The sequence below is a fragment of the Aricia agestis genome, chromosome 1, assembly GCF_905147365.1.
Source record: "Aricia agestis chromosome 1, ilAriAges1.1, whole genome shotgun sequence".
Taxonomy (NCBI): Eukaryota; Metazoa; Arthropoda; class Insecta; order Lepidoptera; family Lycaenidae; genus Aricia; species Aricia agestis.
The window spans coordinates 21380336-21397431 of record NC_056406.1 but is presented as its reverse complement, the minus strand read 5'-3'; the positions used below and the strand labels follow the sequence as shown (position 1 = coordinate 21397431).

The 17096-nt window shown below is 36.0% G+C and overlaps 1 protein-coding gene across 2 annotated transcripts; it reads right to left on the bottom strand.

Moving 5' to 3' along the window:
• Window positions 1-323: 323 nt before the first annotated feature.
• On the bottom strand, window positions 324-5919 carry LOC121730853 (chitin deacetylase 1). Of its 2 annotated transcripts, none has more exons than XM_042120049.1 (5): window positions 5735-5919; window positions 4542-4677; window positions 3723-3853; window positions 2119-2268; window positions 324-1797 (listed from the first exon to the last, which is right to left on the bottom strand). In XM_042120049.1, exons 1-5 carry the CDS (start codon window positions 5784-5786, stop codon window positions 638-640), a joined length of 1629 nt encoding a protein of 542 aa, XP_041975983.1. In that variant the 5' UTR covers window positions 5787-5919; the 3' UTR covers window positions 324-637. The 2 variants fall into 2 exon arrangements, with proteins under 2 accessions (XP_041975983.1, XP_041975990.1); XM_042120056.1 differs by lacking the exon at window positions 3723-3853 and adding an exon at window positions 3450-3562.
• Between the last annotated feature and the right edge of the window lie 11177 nt (window positions 5920-17096).

Sequence of the window (17096 nt, the reverse complement as noted above, 5' to 3'; positions counted from 1 at the left end):
ATACACAATCTGTGAAAATTTCAGAAGTATAGCTATAGCGGTTTTCGAAATACAACCTGGAGACAGACATACAGACGGACAGATATCGAAGTCTCAGTAATAGGGTCCCGTTTTTATCCTTTGGGCACGGAACCCTAAAAATGATGAAGTATGAGGATTATAAAATCATTGATTTTGCTTTCTAGGCTCAAATAAAGTAAACAATATTAATATAATTACTAATTTGGTGCCGATTCCGCATCGTTCTTCCGTCGTCGTTCCATACTCGTATCTGGCTTAAGAGTGTAGACACATGGACTTTGTTAGCGAAAATGAAAAACGTATTACCAATTATAATTATATTATTGTTCATAAGATTGTAACAACCTAAAACTTAATACAAACAATTAAGTTTATCTTTGTATAAAATGTGAAGAGGCAGTAGAAACATGATCGATAATAGTTAATATTATCAGTACGCCGCACATCAACTCGAGCTAGTAGTTTCAACACAATAGTCGATACACAATAAAACAGTAACAAAATATTATTATGTCGATGTTCGTTATAGCTGCCATCTATAACTCGCGATTGTATTTATTAACATTACTGAGTATTATTTACATGTGTACAGTCTTTTCTATTTAACTTAAAGAGATCACTTCCTAACATTGAAGCCCTCTCCCGTAGGATCCAGGATCCACGGGTAGTTGTTCGGGCACTCCATGCAGGTGAACAGGCGGAGTGTCTCCCCGGGCAACTCCCGGGTGGTCAGCGGGCAGGCGTTCGGCAGCGAGCAGAAGGGTTGACCCTTCACGTCGCACTTGTCCTGCTTCCACTCTTGGAAGTCTCTCAGAGACGATAGCTCAGTCGGGTTTTGCATCCATTGGATCACTTGAATCATAGACGTGAAGTATACATCGTTCTTTTCCAACATCTCTTCGATGAATTTAATGAGCTCATCTCTGAACTCTTTGTTAGACTTGAGCCACGAAGCGTGGAAGTGCAGACCGAGGGGAGCACGGTTGGTCGTGTAGTGGCGGTTGAAGTTGTGACGTAGGAGGCGCGCGAACTGCTCGCCGGTTTGGATGTTGGAACAGGAGTCGACGACGTGACAACCCGGGAGAGATTCGTCGAAGGTAGGGTCATCTCGACGATCCAGCTCGTTCATGACCATCTCCCAAACCGGGTGGCTCCTCGACGGGCAGTTGTGGGCGTTACCGTTGCACTTGTGCGGCATACGGAAGTACAGGGTGTACGGCCAGATAGGAACGCGGCTGAGGGGCGCGGTGATGGAGGCGTCGTACACGAAGTACTGATCGGCCATCATTTCGAATTGCTTGTTTCCACCGACTCGCAGGTAGGGGGCGCGGACTCCGATGATGGACGCGTCGGTGATGTTCGCGAAACGTTCGACGATCAACCGGGCGCCGGCCATCTCGGCGAGCCAGTCGTCGTAGCTGCCGCTGCTCCAGTAATTCGGGTCGTCCTTGTGCGTTATGGAGAATACTGAGATCTCGTGACCTTTACGGTGGAGCTCCTGGACGGCGGCGTAGTTGGTGTACTTGTGCGAAACGAAGAACGTACCGCGGATCTGGCAACTGTTGGGGTTGTGACGATTGCCATTGAAGATCTGCTCGTATAAATCTATGTTGTCGACGTTCACGGCGCCGTTGAACGTGATGGTGATCATCTGGGGCACCTGGTTGGGCTCGATGCCCCCGGGGATGCGGGTGCCGTCGGCGGAGCAGAAGCAGTCGGGCAGGGTGCACTGGTTGGGGTCGCAGTCCGGAGCTCTGTTGGGATCGACGTCCACGGCTGCAACGAATTTGATATTTATATTGAAACCAAAATATTTTCTTTTTTTTATTATAAAGTTTCTATTCTATAAAGAAGCGATAAAGAAAACGCCTTGGCTACGGGCTCTGACCTAATTACGTCTATAAGCTTATAATGATAATACATTATAGATATTATTAGATACAATCTTTAAAATAGATATTAATAGATACATTCTTTAAAGTAGAGGACATAGTCAATTTATAGGTTTTGTGATCGGACGCAAGATTTTTTCCATTTTATACCATTACAAAATTATGTAAGACAAAGTGTGTTTGTTAAGCAGGTACAATTACTTACTACAAGCATTTTCATCTGATTCATCCTTGCAGTCGGGTTTCCCGTTACAGAACAACTCTTTTTCCATGCAGTCCCCACTTCCGCAGGCCAGCTTGCCCTCAGGACAGATTGGCTCGTCTGTCTTTAGTATCGGCAGAATTTTTCTGGGCTCTGTAAATGTTCACCAGCAATAAATACAAATGAAATCGCTTGAGACATAATGTCTTTTTGTTTATAGTAATTTATCTACCTAATACATAGAACAATAGTAAACTAAAGTGACCAACGAGATATTTTACATCGTATGTGTATATTTCTATATTATGTGGGAATTGTGTTTGTCGGGGTCCACAAATAAGAAAAGAAACGAAAGAATCGGCAAAGCGTGAAAGAAAAATTAGACGTAAGGAATTATAGAAGAATTTGAGGTTTTAGCTATAACTTATATGTATATTATCTTATATAATAATTATAGCCAAAATACTCAAAAGCATGATTTAAGAAGAAATTCAATGAAGGGATTGATTGTTTCGATTTAATGATTTTAACTGAACAGTTTTAAATGTAGAGTTGGTAAACAGACAATGATGAAAGAAAACAAGTAATAGAGATTCATTAAGCCATAAGATGTTTAAATGTGATTTAATCGATGCATTTATAAATTGAAGATGAAAAAAGTTATAAAGAAACGAGATGTGATATTTGGACTCTTTGTAACTTATTTTATACTTACTAAGGTCGTTAATCTTGCCAATAAAATAAATCTATTAAAAGAAATAACACCAAACACCATATTAATAATTAACAAAAACTATTGAGATAAATGTTAGTAAGAAATTCAGATTAGTAATGTATAAATATTAGTAAGAAATAGCATGTGTATTATACAGGGTTAATGATTGCTGATTGCTGTTTATGTTAAAAATTATTTAATATTTTACAAGAATCGATCATGTGGGTTAGATGAAGCTTCGGCGTTATGATTGAAGAAAATATTTGTGACGTGATATGTTTCGGTATGTGATATTATGTTTTTACACTCGTGTATCGGTACTCCCGCGATCGTCTGCGGAGGAGTTACCACAATCATCGTCACTAGCTCGACGAGCGCGTGCAATAATCTCAGTTGAGGTTTAACAGTCTCGATTCGTAGCAAGTCCGTTTTAGTTTGTAGACAACGAATAACCATATTATTGTAAAATTATAGTGTGGTGTTTGTTAATAAATTTTGTGCTTCGATCCTGTTGCGCCGCTTCCTCACAACGGGCCTCATGCAACCTAACTACAGTGCGACGCGGCCCTTTCACCGAAGCTCACTTGCTCGCTACTCGCGAATAGTGTTTCGCACTTACTCTCGAGTTTGTCACAGTTGGTCACTTTACCCTTCCAGTCGCAGGTCTGTTTATCGAGATCGAAAGCCAGTCCAGACGGGCAAGTGATCTGTTTAAGACCTGACCTAGTGCACCTGTGTCGATAATAAACGTAACATGTTAAAAAAATAGTACGGGATCAGGAAGCGGACAGGCGGAAGGCTCGCGGCCCGCAGACGTATTTCCATCTCCGTCGACGCGATCGATACGGTCGGAGCCTTCGCATAACCGCTTCCCTTATACGACAGAACTTACTTTCTATTTTATCGCAATTCTTAACATTTGTTTTCCAGTCACAAGTTTCACGGTCGATATCGAAAGCCAGTCCGATGGGACAGCGGACTGATGCGAGTCTGGTGACGCCATTTTCACCTCCTTTGTCACACCTGTACACAGCCAAGTTTACAACATCGACATCCTCATATATCATGCTCTATGTGAGTATTGAGCATGCAGCAAAAAACAACTCGAATTACAAACAATTTAAAATGTGTTCTTTCCAAATTAGGTAGATAAAACATAAGAAAGTCAATTTTATAAAAACGTCATGGTAGCATGTCATTAATATGGCTGAAAAATAATGTAATTAACGTCTTATACTTAATTAAGTTATGTAGGCGTTTGCCTTAAAAGTTGAAACCTAAGCGCCTGATACGTAATGATACTTTTACATAATAGAGGCAAAGGAAAGGCAAGGATATTACTTAAGGCCAGGTAAAGTGATGCTATAAAGAGCTTTTGATTCTGATAAAGTAAATATTTTATTTTCATCTTATTTTTTAACTGTACCACTTTACCTGTACCAAATTTAAAAACTACATGAATTATTTGGTCTGAATTCCTTAATTTTCCCAGGCTACAAGTAATATTAATATTTTAAGAACCCCATTTGCCTCTGTTACCCGATGTCATCGTTTCTAAGAGATTTATGAAAATAAAGCCAGCGAGAGCCACAAACTCTCGTTCGATGCGGTCGTTCGCCTCCGTAGTTTATGATATAACTTTTAAGTTCTAGAACAAAGTCTCTGGTGTCTACGGGCACGGTAATCGCTCCCCCTTAAACGGCGTACTGACCTGACGACATCTCGGCAGTCGCCCTCGGTGGTGAGTCTGAAGTACTCGTCCGGGGGGCGGTCCTCGCACAGCTGCTCGGGGGTCGCGTCCTCGCCTCCGTCATCCTCCTGACGCTTCACACGGGTCTCGCCCACGACTGCCACGTACACACATTATTTAGAATCGATGAACATACAAAAAAAAAACGTCGAGGAAGGAAACATGTTCTAAGGAGAGAAAAGAGTGACCCCCTTTATTGAAAGGATATCTCTCTTGTTCAAAAAAGAAAGAGGAGGTTATTCTCCTCTTTCTCTTGAAAGGCCTTAAAAAGAAGTTATGTGTAATGTAACCTGAGAGTTTTTGTGAGTGATGCTTATGGCATTATAATCTACGGTAATAAAAATAATTATGTAGGGACGTACAATCAATTTTTACTTCTCAAGACGTAGTGACGGTAAATGGCAGATGAAATTTGCCGAAAGCATTTTTTTTAACTATACACGACGGCTCTAAGTAACTTAGTACTAATAATAACTCTACAGCAGAGAAGGTTCTACAAAGAGTCTACGTGAGAAGTTTAAGTGTGTCGTATTCGACATCAAAATAAGACAACGAATGCCGTGAACTGCGAGTTACGACGTTACTCGAACTCAACATGCATATTGAGCAACAGCATAATGTAAGGCCCGATTGCCACACGGCGCGGTCGCGGGACGCGGCCCGCGGCGGGCGGTGCAGGAATGTTGTACCGTTTCATTTCGGCGGAAAATGTCATCGCTCACGGGGTTGTCGGTAAAAGCGTCGAACTCGCCGAAGCCTTTGTTGCACGCACCGATGTAGGTACCGAGCCAGTCGACGGCATTGAAAGGTACGTTCGAAAGAAATCGAGGTCAGCGCCGGCCACGTAGAAAACCGGTGTTTCTTTTACGAGCTTAATGTAACTTTATGTAAGTGACTATTATGCGTATACAAAAAATATTCGTTATGTAAACTCGATTCGCTATTGCACAACGATTTTTAGAAAGAACCCCTAGCGTATACAACGAAACCTAATTAGTTTTAAAAATAGTTACATAATCATTTATTGAATCTAAAAAATTGTTTGATTAAATCCTATTATTTAAATTAATTCAGGAAATAATATTTTATATTTTGAAGTTATTGATTAATATTGGTATCGAATAAAAATAAATTAGTATGTAAACGGTACTCACCTAAGTGGGCGAGTAGCAGCACGCCGAGGCACAAGTACGTGCGTCTCGCCATCGCGCTCGGCTAAGACTGGCCGTAGTTTCGCGCTCCACAGGAAAGTGCAAGAGGTGCCTACTGCCCCTCTTCACCTATTTATATAACCGGGCGGCTTCGGCTCAGACCAGCCGACGAACTCCGCCGTCCTGTACGCGCACCACCGATATAAGCCGAAGCTTCGTGGCGCAGCTTTTAAAAAGCACTTAGCTCACGATGACGTTGTATGGTAATTTTCAAAATCTAATGTAAGCTAATGCCTATGACACAATGAATTTATGCACATTAGTTAATGTTAGGGGCATCGTCAATTAGTCACCTCCCTCCGGCGATGCAGCACCCACGCACTTTACACACCAAATCGAGTAGACTATCTATCGACTAGCAATTGTACGACACTATTACGACTAGTTTGGACTTTCTTGCAAGGTTTTGATAGAGATTTTTCGATATCAGATAGTAATTGAATCACGTACTCTATTATAAATATAAAGCTCGACTCTATAATGTGAATACATGGAATGCTTACTGAATTCCGGTATTCGATGGGCACGTAAAAACTTTACTTTATGAGAAAATTTGTAGGAATAGGCTGAATTCGAACCTCCATCATTATCCGAAACCACAAAATATATTATAAAATAAAAATATAATATCAATTACAGTATAAAGCAGGCAGATGGTTAAATGTTTGTTTATTATTATTTAGCTGCTTAACCTAACATTATTTATGTATCTTTTTGTGATAGCTAGGTAGAGTAGGCCGAGCGCCGCGCCGTGACAAAATATTGAGACTTGTAACTGCGCCGCAGGCTGAAAAAGATTGGGAACACCTGTCTAAAGTAAAGACCTGAAAAGAAAGAATATTAAATTGTATCTTTATAAGTAATTTTGTAAATATGCGGGCGGTTATGGCTACTTTTCAAAAACTTATTTACAGATAACAATTAGCATACTAGATTCAATTTGAGAAGGTTAATAATACCACAAACAATATCCAGGAAGATACATGGGAAACAGAAGTGTGGAATGTGGATGGGTAACACGAAATGGGAAACTTGCAATGCTTCCGCCATTCTCTACATCGAAAACCGCTACTACCTATGTTCTCGTAAACCGGAAGTTATGATTATACTTATATTATGAATGCAAGTAAATAATTGTTGACTTACTGGTGGCAAAAACTATCATGTTGTTTGCAATTTATTATTATTTAAATATATAACTTGACCTTTAGGGTACTTTCGGACGAACGAAATGGCAAAGTTACATAATATTCTGGCTAATGTGTAGTGTTGTGTCATTAGATCCTGAGGTATAAGCCCTAACTTTCCAGAACCAAATGACACAAAGGTGTGATACAAGATAATTAAGATTCGATATCTCATATCTTTTTTAGGGTTCCGTACCCAAAGGGTAAAAACGGGACCCTATTCTTCTATCCAGACTTCAATGTCTGTCCGTCCGTCTGTCTGTGTGTCTCCAGGCTGGAACTCAAGAACCGCTATAGCTAGATTTCTGAAATTTTCACAGATTGTGTATATCTGTTATATAACAACAAATACTAAAAACAAAATAAAATTAATATTTAACGGGGGCTCCCATACAACAAACGTGATTTTTTTGCTATTTTTGCTCGATATCAATAACTGCAACATATAAGCACTTGAAATATTGAAAAAATACTCAGTTATATTTGTATTTTAATAATCAATAATAAAATTTAAATAAATTAAATATAAAATTTTACATTAATATAAAAACAACTAAAACTGTTAAGTTATTATAGAACCTAATTTAATCTCAGAAACTACCTAACTACTAGCCCCGCGTTCCAGATGACGTTAGAAACGCTCACGCTCAAGACCGTAGTTTTTCCCGTTCCACTAGCATGTGAGCATCAGCGATACAAACCCAAGTGGAACGGATTATGGATCGTTTTGAGCGTTTTGAGAAAAGTTTAAAAAAAGAACTATAATTTTTTTTATACATAGGTACAATGAACCGAACTTGGATATTATGATCCTTTTCTTCAAGTCGTAAATAAAAGTAATTTTATTGTTTATAGTTACATTTGTTTTACAAATAAAATACATAATATTATATTTGTTTGGTTTTTAGTATTACATTTTTTTACTTAAGTAATCATATTTTAATATAGTTAAACTTTTATTATATTTGAGTTTTCACATTGAATCATATTTTAATAACAAAACCACATACTTTGAATATTGACTATAATTGTCACAATATACATATACTTAAACGTTAGGTAACAATACCGCATAATGTTTAGTCAAGTACGAATAAATCAACAGGTATAGGAGAGATGAAAATTAGTATTAATTATTATAATATTTTATAAGAAATCATTTGACCTTTCATTTAAAACAATTTATTTTCCAATCAAAATATTTCATTAAATGTTATTTAATTTATTTAAGTAATATAAATATTATTTGTAATGAAATAATATAAAGTTTTTTTGTCTCTACTCTCTCCTGAAAACTTTCCGAACATGGCTTTCGCGATATAGTTACGTTAAAATTAAAAAAAAACTAGAACGCCCACTTTGACCCATCTTCGTCGAGGGTCGTTTTGAGCGAAAATGATGACGTCATGAGTGACGTCATAGCCGCGATCAAAACGACCCCGGTCGCCAAAGGGAACGGCAGAAGGGGACGTTTTGAGCGTTTTGGTCAAAATTAACGTCATCTGGAACGCAGCCTAGATGTTTTTAAATGACATCTAGATATACGATATGCTGTGGCTTGTTCTGCAAGGATCAATATACCTATTATATACTTATAAATATATGAGTATTATCTAGAATAGTCAAGAATTTATTATATTCCTTTGTAAGTTGAAGGACAACATTTATTTAAAAAAAGAGAGTACAAAAACACAAAGTGTTTTTCTGCCATAGGTTTATGTAACCTGTTTTATTTATTTCGGGGCCAGGCAGAAACAAATTATAACGTTTACGCTCTAAAAAGATTTACAACTGCATAAAAAAATAATTTCTCCAAAACTAGTGAGTAAGTAATTAAAATAACATATTTAATGCTAGTAAAATAACATTTTAATAGCATTAAATATTTTAATTTTTTTCAATATTTTTAGTAAGTATCATTTTATATATAAATGAGCCTAAATGAAAATTTTCATTTACGATACCATAATAATCGGTTTATTATTTGCGTGAATTACAACAACTTTATTCACGAATCCATATTCACTCATTGTGAATGGGGAAGTGAAATGAGAAAACACAACAGCCTCGCTAGTCGCTTGTCCTTTCGTTATTTTACTTCCTTTACACTTTAATCATGTGTAGCATTTATTATAGCTTCCAATTCTGGATTAATATGATGAATAAAAAACAAGACTCAATGCTCGTCTTATAGCGTAATATTATGCATGTGGAAAAACTGTTTAAATTCATATAAAAGTTATATTTTTGTGTATTTGACTTCTTATGATAGTTGAGGTACAATTACGTATATTAATAAAGAGATTTCAATAATTCTATTCGTGAACCCGAAATAAAAGTATTTTAATTTTAAATGACACGTCTTATCTGTTAGAAAAGGTTACAAATCAATATGTTAATTTATTTGAAAATTAACCTTTGAATCTCTTGAATAGAATATATAAAATGTGCGTGCATATATTAATATTTAATTTTTAAAATACTGTTGAGATCCGTTTATTTTAGAGTAAATATATAACGATAAACAATGAATCGAAAGCGAAAGTACTCGTTTTACGTTATGCGTAGGTCAATGCTTTAATTCGAATACAGTAAGGGCAGTTATTATTTCAGTATAAGTTAATTTTGGTCTATGACTTCTTTTGTAACGTGACATTCCATACATTGTGGCTTGTCAAAACAATATGTGTTGAAACCGAGTGAAAATAACGTATAATAAATTTCGAAATGCATGCTTAAAATAAGCAGGTATTTAAATGATCATCGTTTTTCAATGTCACCCAATAAGCTCACGCTAAAGCAAAAAATATTCTTCAGATGGAATAACCTTGAACTTTATATATTACCTACTTATATTAGACATTTTACAACATAATTAATGTTATCTTAAAAGTAATTTTATAATTCTGGAAAATTTGTGCTTTCAAAGCAGTAAAGTTCTACAGCACTTTCATCTTTTCCTATAATAATTAATGCATGTCACACTCTCTCATAATATACTGTAGGGTCTGTATCAGAGAGCCCCACTTTCGATTTTATTATCATCCGAACCTGTTTTAAATATTTATGTCAATGTCACATATCAGCAGAAAGAAGATACGAAAATGAAATCTTAATTTACATAATACGTCGTTTAATAGTAGTAGCAGTGAAGGACTTTGATTTTTTTTGCTTATAATTGCTTTGCTCAAAGTATTTTAACCTGACTTTGTTCGCGTATAATGGAAATAATTTGTCCTGCCGAAACAGAGTTATTGTAAATGTAATGAACTAAAGACAGACAGAGAGACAGAGATAGATATGTCAATTCATCCTTAGTCGACTGTATAAAATAATGAAATATATTTTTCTGCAACTCTACTAACTGGTTATTTGTACTAGTGTCTGTTTGCTCAACTTATCTCAATTTTCACTCAATGCATTGCGGAAAATCTTTTTTTTTTCTAAATCGTAAAGGTGCAGCAAAATATAGGTTGTTAGTTGGCCTTGTGCCGACATCCGGGTGTGGCGAATTATTATGTAACGCGACGGAGGATCAGCTGCAAGTGGCCAGGCGGCGGCGCGGTGTTGCCAGCTCTAACTTTACTGGATGCCTGTATAGAACTCTGTGCCACGTTCGAAAGCGGCACCGAAAATCTCGTTTTTACGAAATGACCAACTCTACAATTACGGAAAACACCAGAAAATGATTTTGGTTTCTTGTCGAAAACTTCTAAGTTGTCTTTAATTTTTTTCTCACGAAAGGTACAGTAAAAATGTAAGATTTCGTGGAAAATGACTGAGTTGGTAACTCCGGGGTCGCGGCGAGTGGCGTACCAGGCGCGGGCACTGTGACCGAACGATACCTACAAACTCGACGCATAATTTATTCAATGTTAACATTTATACCTCTATGGGTCATTACAAATAAAAAACCGATCCTGTTTATGATTAAAATATATTTTATTAGTCTATTCAGTTACAGTAATACCTAATAATAGCTCGAGAGTATGGAAGTCAATCGACATCATAATTTTGGGCATTTTGCTCCTGTAAACCAAAAATTTACAGGACGCACGAGGACCTATAAAAAAAGATTATTCTGAATAATTTTGAATTTCATAACATTCGATAATTTTAAAAAGGTGAAAAATTAAATATTCATTAAGGCAGAAATACGATGCAGATTGTTATTGGTATAGCAAATAACAATCTGCATCGTTTCTTCATCTTAAAACGTTTGACCCAATTTAATGTAGCACGTGACACCGTGACATGTACACCGTGTCACCAACACGGTGTAAAATTGTATTCAATTATATTAATGTGTATCTATTGACGCGTTCATTTTACACTAGTACCTACATATATTAATATCCAGTATCCACCTAAATTTACTTAGAAGAATAAGGGCCCGTTTCACCAGTTCCTGATAAATGCTGGATAGGCTATTCGCAATTTAACTTGACAGTTAGAGTATGGAGAATCTGTCAAATAATCCGGTACTTATCAGGAAGTGGTGAAACAGGTCCTAAGAGTCAAGAACCTACATTGTTAGTCTGCAGCGCAGGATGACGCTACAAACATCGGTTTTACTACTCGTATGTAACGGCGCATGAAACCGCGCTGCCCTGAAACGATTATCCTTGAAACTTGAAAGCTGTTTACTTCTCGGTATTATGACTGTAGTCAGCTGTAGTAATGATATTGTCATCGGCGATCCGGCGCAATGTGTCACTGTACATTTACTCATTACTAAGTTATTCATTATTATCATTAGTAATATTGAGCGAACATTTATTGTACTAATTACAATTAAAATAAAAAATGTCAATTTAAATAATTTTTGAAAGAGGCATTGTCGCGAGTTGCGAAGTCGTTTTAAAACGATTGGTACATTTTGTGTTTGTGCATTATTTAGACATCAACGCGCACGCGGTACGATCTCACGATTATTTTCCAACTTCTGAGAAAAATATCTCAAGTTTGTTTTGAACCTTGAAATTTTATACATAGTCTTATACATTTGTCTTTTTTATGTGCACATGATTACGGTATTACCCAACGTATTAAAGTTTTGTTACATTTTTTGTGGAGATAAAACAACAAAAAGTTGAAAAATAAAATATAACAATGACGACTATAAATAATGTGGTTGGCAAGCTTAAGCCGCTGAACCATTTTTGATGAAGTTTAGTATGTTAAGCTAGTTATATCGAGTATCGTACGTGAATTTTGGTGCAAATAAGTTGCTGTCAATAACTAGATAAAATATTGTGCAGATGAATTCTATTTTTATTACTTTTAATTCTATAAATGCTCTTTTGTTTTTGCTAATCTTCTTACTTCGAAAAACAAGAATCGTACACACACCTCTAAAATCGGTTTATCGGAATTTATGGTATAAAAAACAGATATATGGTCATATTATTTATCAATGTCAAAGCTGGGTTATTAAATAATTCATTACATAGTGTTGTGCACATCTTGTTCTTGAAGGGGATAGTAATTAATTATGAGAGTTATCAATTTATAAAAGTGTTTCGTGAGCAAAGTTCAAACTTAGGACTCCACTGTCAATTTTAGAGGATAAACATTTTGCAGTTTTTTTTACAATACCTACTTATTGTGTTTTATTCTCTGATTGGAACATTTACGATTGTTGTGTACTGAAAGCTAATTTTATGTACCTACGTTTATATGCATATTTGTGCGGGATCAAATCTATAAATTATTTAAATTATATGTTGAACGTTTAGTAAAAGTTAAAAAATGTGATCGAATGTTACTCGAAAGTAATACGGTAAAACTTTCTTCGAGACGAGCTGCGATGTTTTAATTCATTACGTTCATATATAGTCGAAGAAAATTCGTCGTCCCAGGCAATAATTCAATTTTGAATTTACCACAAAAGTATGTTGTAAAACATTGGAAGTCCGCTATAATATGCACGGCAAATGTGTGTCAAGTATCCGGGTCATATGTGCACGTAACGACTGCATATTGGTAAGAAACTAGCAACCGATAGTTTAAATGTTAAATCTTCGGAAACGTGACGCAACGGATAGCGGCGCGTGAAAGCGTAATGATTAAAAACACTCGGACGAAGCTCACAAGTGGGCTGCATGCGTATGACATCTCAAAAGATATCAAAAGATCAATAAATTTCTAAATGTTTGCATAATAATATGATTAAATCGTGCGAATAAATGAGGATACCTTGAAGAATTCTACCGAGAATGTCACCAATAATAATTCATTATTTTACTAAAATTATTTTTCGCCCAAACTCTTTAATATAGCTAGTTAAGGTCGCCAAGATTCATAATTTTTCAAAAGGAAACAGCGTCGACAATATTTTGAACATCATAGAAAGTGTTCGCAAATAATCTCATCAACAAGATATGCTACTTTCCAGCATCCGTCTATAATTTAAAATATGTTGAAATCGCATCGAGCAAAGTGCCAATTTTTTTTCAGTAATGTATCAAACTTATATCAATATTGATGCGTTTCTCGTTTAGCATGTAACACGGGCGTGCCAAGTCTAAGCGAGGCGTCGACGTCGCGGCGCGCGGCGCGTCGCCGGTCGACACGGCAAGTAGGCGCGCAAGAGTCAAGGATCCTTCGAGATATTTCCTTTCACTTGCGACAATGAATGCATACCTAGCTATATGCATCGTATAGTCGTCTCGGATATTTGTGTACGTCTAAGTAATTTTATATTTCAAAAGGTCAACCACTATGCGGTTTACTTCTCGGAGAGATATAAAATAATAAACCAAAGATATACGATGTTAGATAACACGATGTGACATATTATTATAAAGATCGAATATGAATTTACGTATTAAAACTGGATTTAAATAATATTTAGTTAAATTTAAAGAATAACTTTGTAAGTTTTCCAAATAATATGTTCCCATATTTTTCTTTGAATTGTTACCGAACGAGGAAAATGCTGTGAACGTCGAACAGTCGAATTTAACCTTGCCATTTGCCAGCAATTGTATAAAATAATTCTTTGCCATTCTAAATAATATAATATAAGTTTTTTACCGTTGCTAATATTGTAACAAAGTTAATTCCTTTGAGTGATTATTTAATGATTAAGTAATTGGTTGGAATAAATAGTAATTAAAATACTAATTAAAGATTCCTTACAATTTAGAAATATTTGAAATGTTTGGATGTTCATATTTTAATTAAGTAATTGATTTGGTAACTTATTTTACGCTAACACAATGAAATGTAAGAAGTTAAACTGGCAGTTTAATAAAATATTTGTATAAAAGTAGATAGATCATTTTGCTCACGGCATTATTCTGATGTTAATATTATATCGCTTTTCTATTGTAAATGCAACATAGCTTTCAAATTTTATCAAAGTAAAATCATATTTTTCATGAAGTTCCTAAATAAACAATTTTTTTCAACAATTACGTGACAGTATGTCGATTAAGTTGTTTACGACTCGCATTTTCACTTGTCATCAAAGAATTTGCATAAATAGACCAAAGAGTTAAACTAATGTCTAAATAATGTGCCGTTTCACTGTTCGCCGTCTGTTCACTGTCTAAAGGCGTGAAACGACATCCACCACACAAATAACTTAAAAAGCTCCACAAATTAACGCCTCTCGTTAGAACAAAGAGTTTTCATCGGTTGTGTAACGAGATGTTATTATTTTAGAATCGTAAGAATGAAGAATTCCACCGCGCATTTTGAGTGATGACTTTCACTGCTTTCACATAAGTCACACTGCGCTTTGCATCGGTTTGCTCAGTTCGTTATGAGTTTCCGAGCTCTCTATTTATTTTGATTTCGCTTGCGAAACTATTCTTATCAACCTTAATGTATTCCAATTGACACGATATGTTCCAAAAGCCGAGAAAGTGACATCCTCCGAGTCCTGAGATGCGGCAGATGGGCACGTTCGAGGCTGCGATGTGCAACCGCCACCTACGGCGATGTGTCAGGCATGAGGCAGGCCGGCCGGGGCGGGAGCGACGTCGGGGGCGGCGCGTGTCTATTGTCTTGCAAAAATATTGCATTGTTGTTGCCGACTTTTTTGTGAACGTTGCATTCATACAACTGTATACTATTAAGTGTTTTCTGGGGTCCGTAAGAGTTTGAAGTTTAAATACGATGCACAAGAATATCTCTTTTTTACCGTAAATCATATAACTGTAAATATGTAAAGGGTGCAAATTGAAGCCAGGTTAGCCGTTAGATAGATGATAAGATTTCCTTCCATCGTCCATTCGATTCAATTAAACATCCGAGGAAAACATCAATCTTGAAGAATAGTTGTTATATTATGATTATTTCCTAACAAATAAAAACTAAAAACTCCGCTAAACTTTACAACATATTCGGGTTTTAATGAAAACCTTCTTTTTAGAAAAAGTTGGTTCATAAGTTTGTCAATTCAATAATGTTAGAGCTCTTAAGTAAAGTAATATAATAATGTCTTTTTGACGTTGTAAAACTGTTTTTATTGTGTAAGTATTTTATATTGTACTAGTTCGTCGTCTGCGTCAACAGATAATAACAAACAAAATATATAATTTTCCTCATATTTACAACACTTTCCACTGATTCTTCCATTCTCAGCTTAGAGCCTATTAATTTTATATTAATAAAACAGAAAATACACTAAACAAAAACAGTTTTACTGTAAGCGTATATGTGGATTAATGCCTGAACTGGGAGATTTCTGTGAATTGCATCATCCATAAAATTATCAAATAACATTACGAAAATTTTAGACCAGATCGGACTAAGGAATCGTGTTGTTCCATACTAAACTTTAACCCCACCTTTTCTCCCGCTTGGGAGACATTTTCGAAAAATCCCTTCTTATTGCACGCCTACGCGATACGGAGAAAGCTCCTCCTTTTCAAGTCTCTACCATCAGTGGTTTAGGCTGTACGGTGATTCCATTTTCGTGTCAATCAGGACAAAGCTTTATGTAATAAGTACACATAAGTGCCGTACGGAACCCTGCAATGCTCATGAGCCGATACGCGCTGTTCTGATTTTGGCGTTGTGTAAACGTAGCTTATTAAAGTCATAGTAGAATTGTGTAGCACCCACACACGCTTACACTTCACCTACTCTTTTAATTGGAATATTTCATTGTTACTAAATGAATATTTAAAATCTTTGATTTGAACATTAATTTCTTTATTACTTTAAATATATAATGCCGTAACAAATTGAAGAGACAACTATGCTTTATGAAGTAGGCATGAGTCTTAAATCCTGAACTACCATTAAAACGAGTACAAAATTTAGTAGTACCATCGAGGAAGTTGATTCCTATGCAATTGACAGACCAACGTTATTTGGTCGATTATGTCAGTTCAATGTTAATTGTGATCTGTCGGCTGGGTTTGACGTAACGCAACCAAACTACTTAGGTCCCCGATTTGCATAGGAATCAACTTCCTCGATAGTACATATTATAAATTAATGTATTAGGTTATAAAAAAATTAGAACAAATTAAATGTATATTATATGCCGGAAAGTCAATACATTGTTATATAAAATGTAATATAGAGTAGACCACGTGGACTGTGGAGGGACATAGGGTATTTTTTTTCGGGAAAATGTACGGTTTCCGTAAAATTCATAATTTCCGCAAGAAATCAAAGAGCCCTCGTATATATTACTAGACGATCTGCGCGGCCATGGCTGCGTAAATTATTAATTTTACACCGGAAACCGTACATTTTCTAGGAAAAAGGTAGCCCTTGTCCCTTTAGTCTCCACTCTAAATCTGTGCTAAATAACATAAAAATTGCTTCAGCAGTTCGTGAGAATTTAATCAACCAACCCTTTCAAATAATTTTCTCCGTTTTCTTTACATTTTCCTCTGTTTCCTCGCTCCAATTGGTCGCAGCGTGATATTATAATATAGCCTTCTTCGATAAAATATAAGACTACTAGATGTCCCGCGCGGCTTCGCCCGCGTAAATTAGGAATTTTACGGAAACCAAAATGTACGGTTTAAATATAAAAATAACCATAAAAAAATAGCTCTTATTTCCCTATAATAAATGAGCTATCTAACACTGAAATATGTTTTTAAATCGGACCTGTAGTTCCTGATATTAACGCGTTCAAGCAAACA

Excerpts from the sequence above, each read along its gene's own strand:
- LOC121730853 (XM_042120049.1), bottom strand. The coding sequence starts at position 5,786 with ATGGCGAGACGCACGTACTTGTGCCTCGGCGTGCTGCTACTCGCCCAC. Across the intron at positions 4,678-5,734 it reads GCTGCTACTCGCCCACTTAG|TCGTGGGCGAGACCCGTGTG; the intron begins GTGAGTACCGTT and ends TGTACGTGGCAG. Across the intron at positions 1,798-2,118 it reads ATCAGATGAAAATGCTTGTA|CCGTGGACGTCGATCCCAAC; the intron begins GTAAGTAATTGT and ends AATTCGTTGCAG.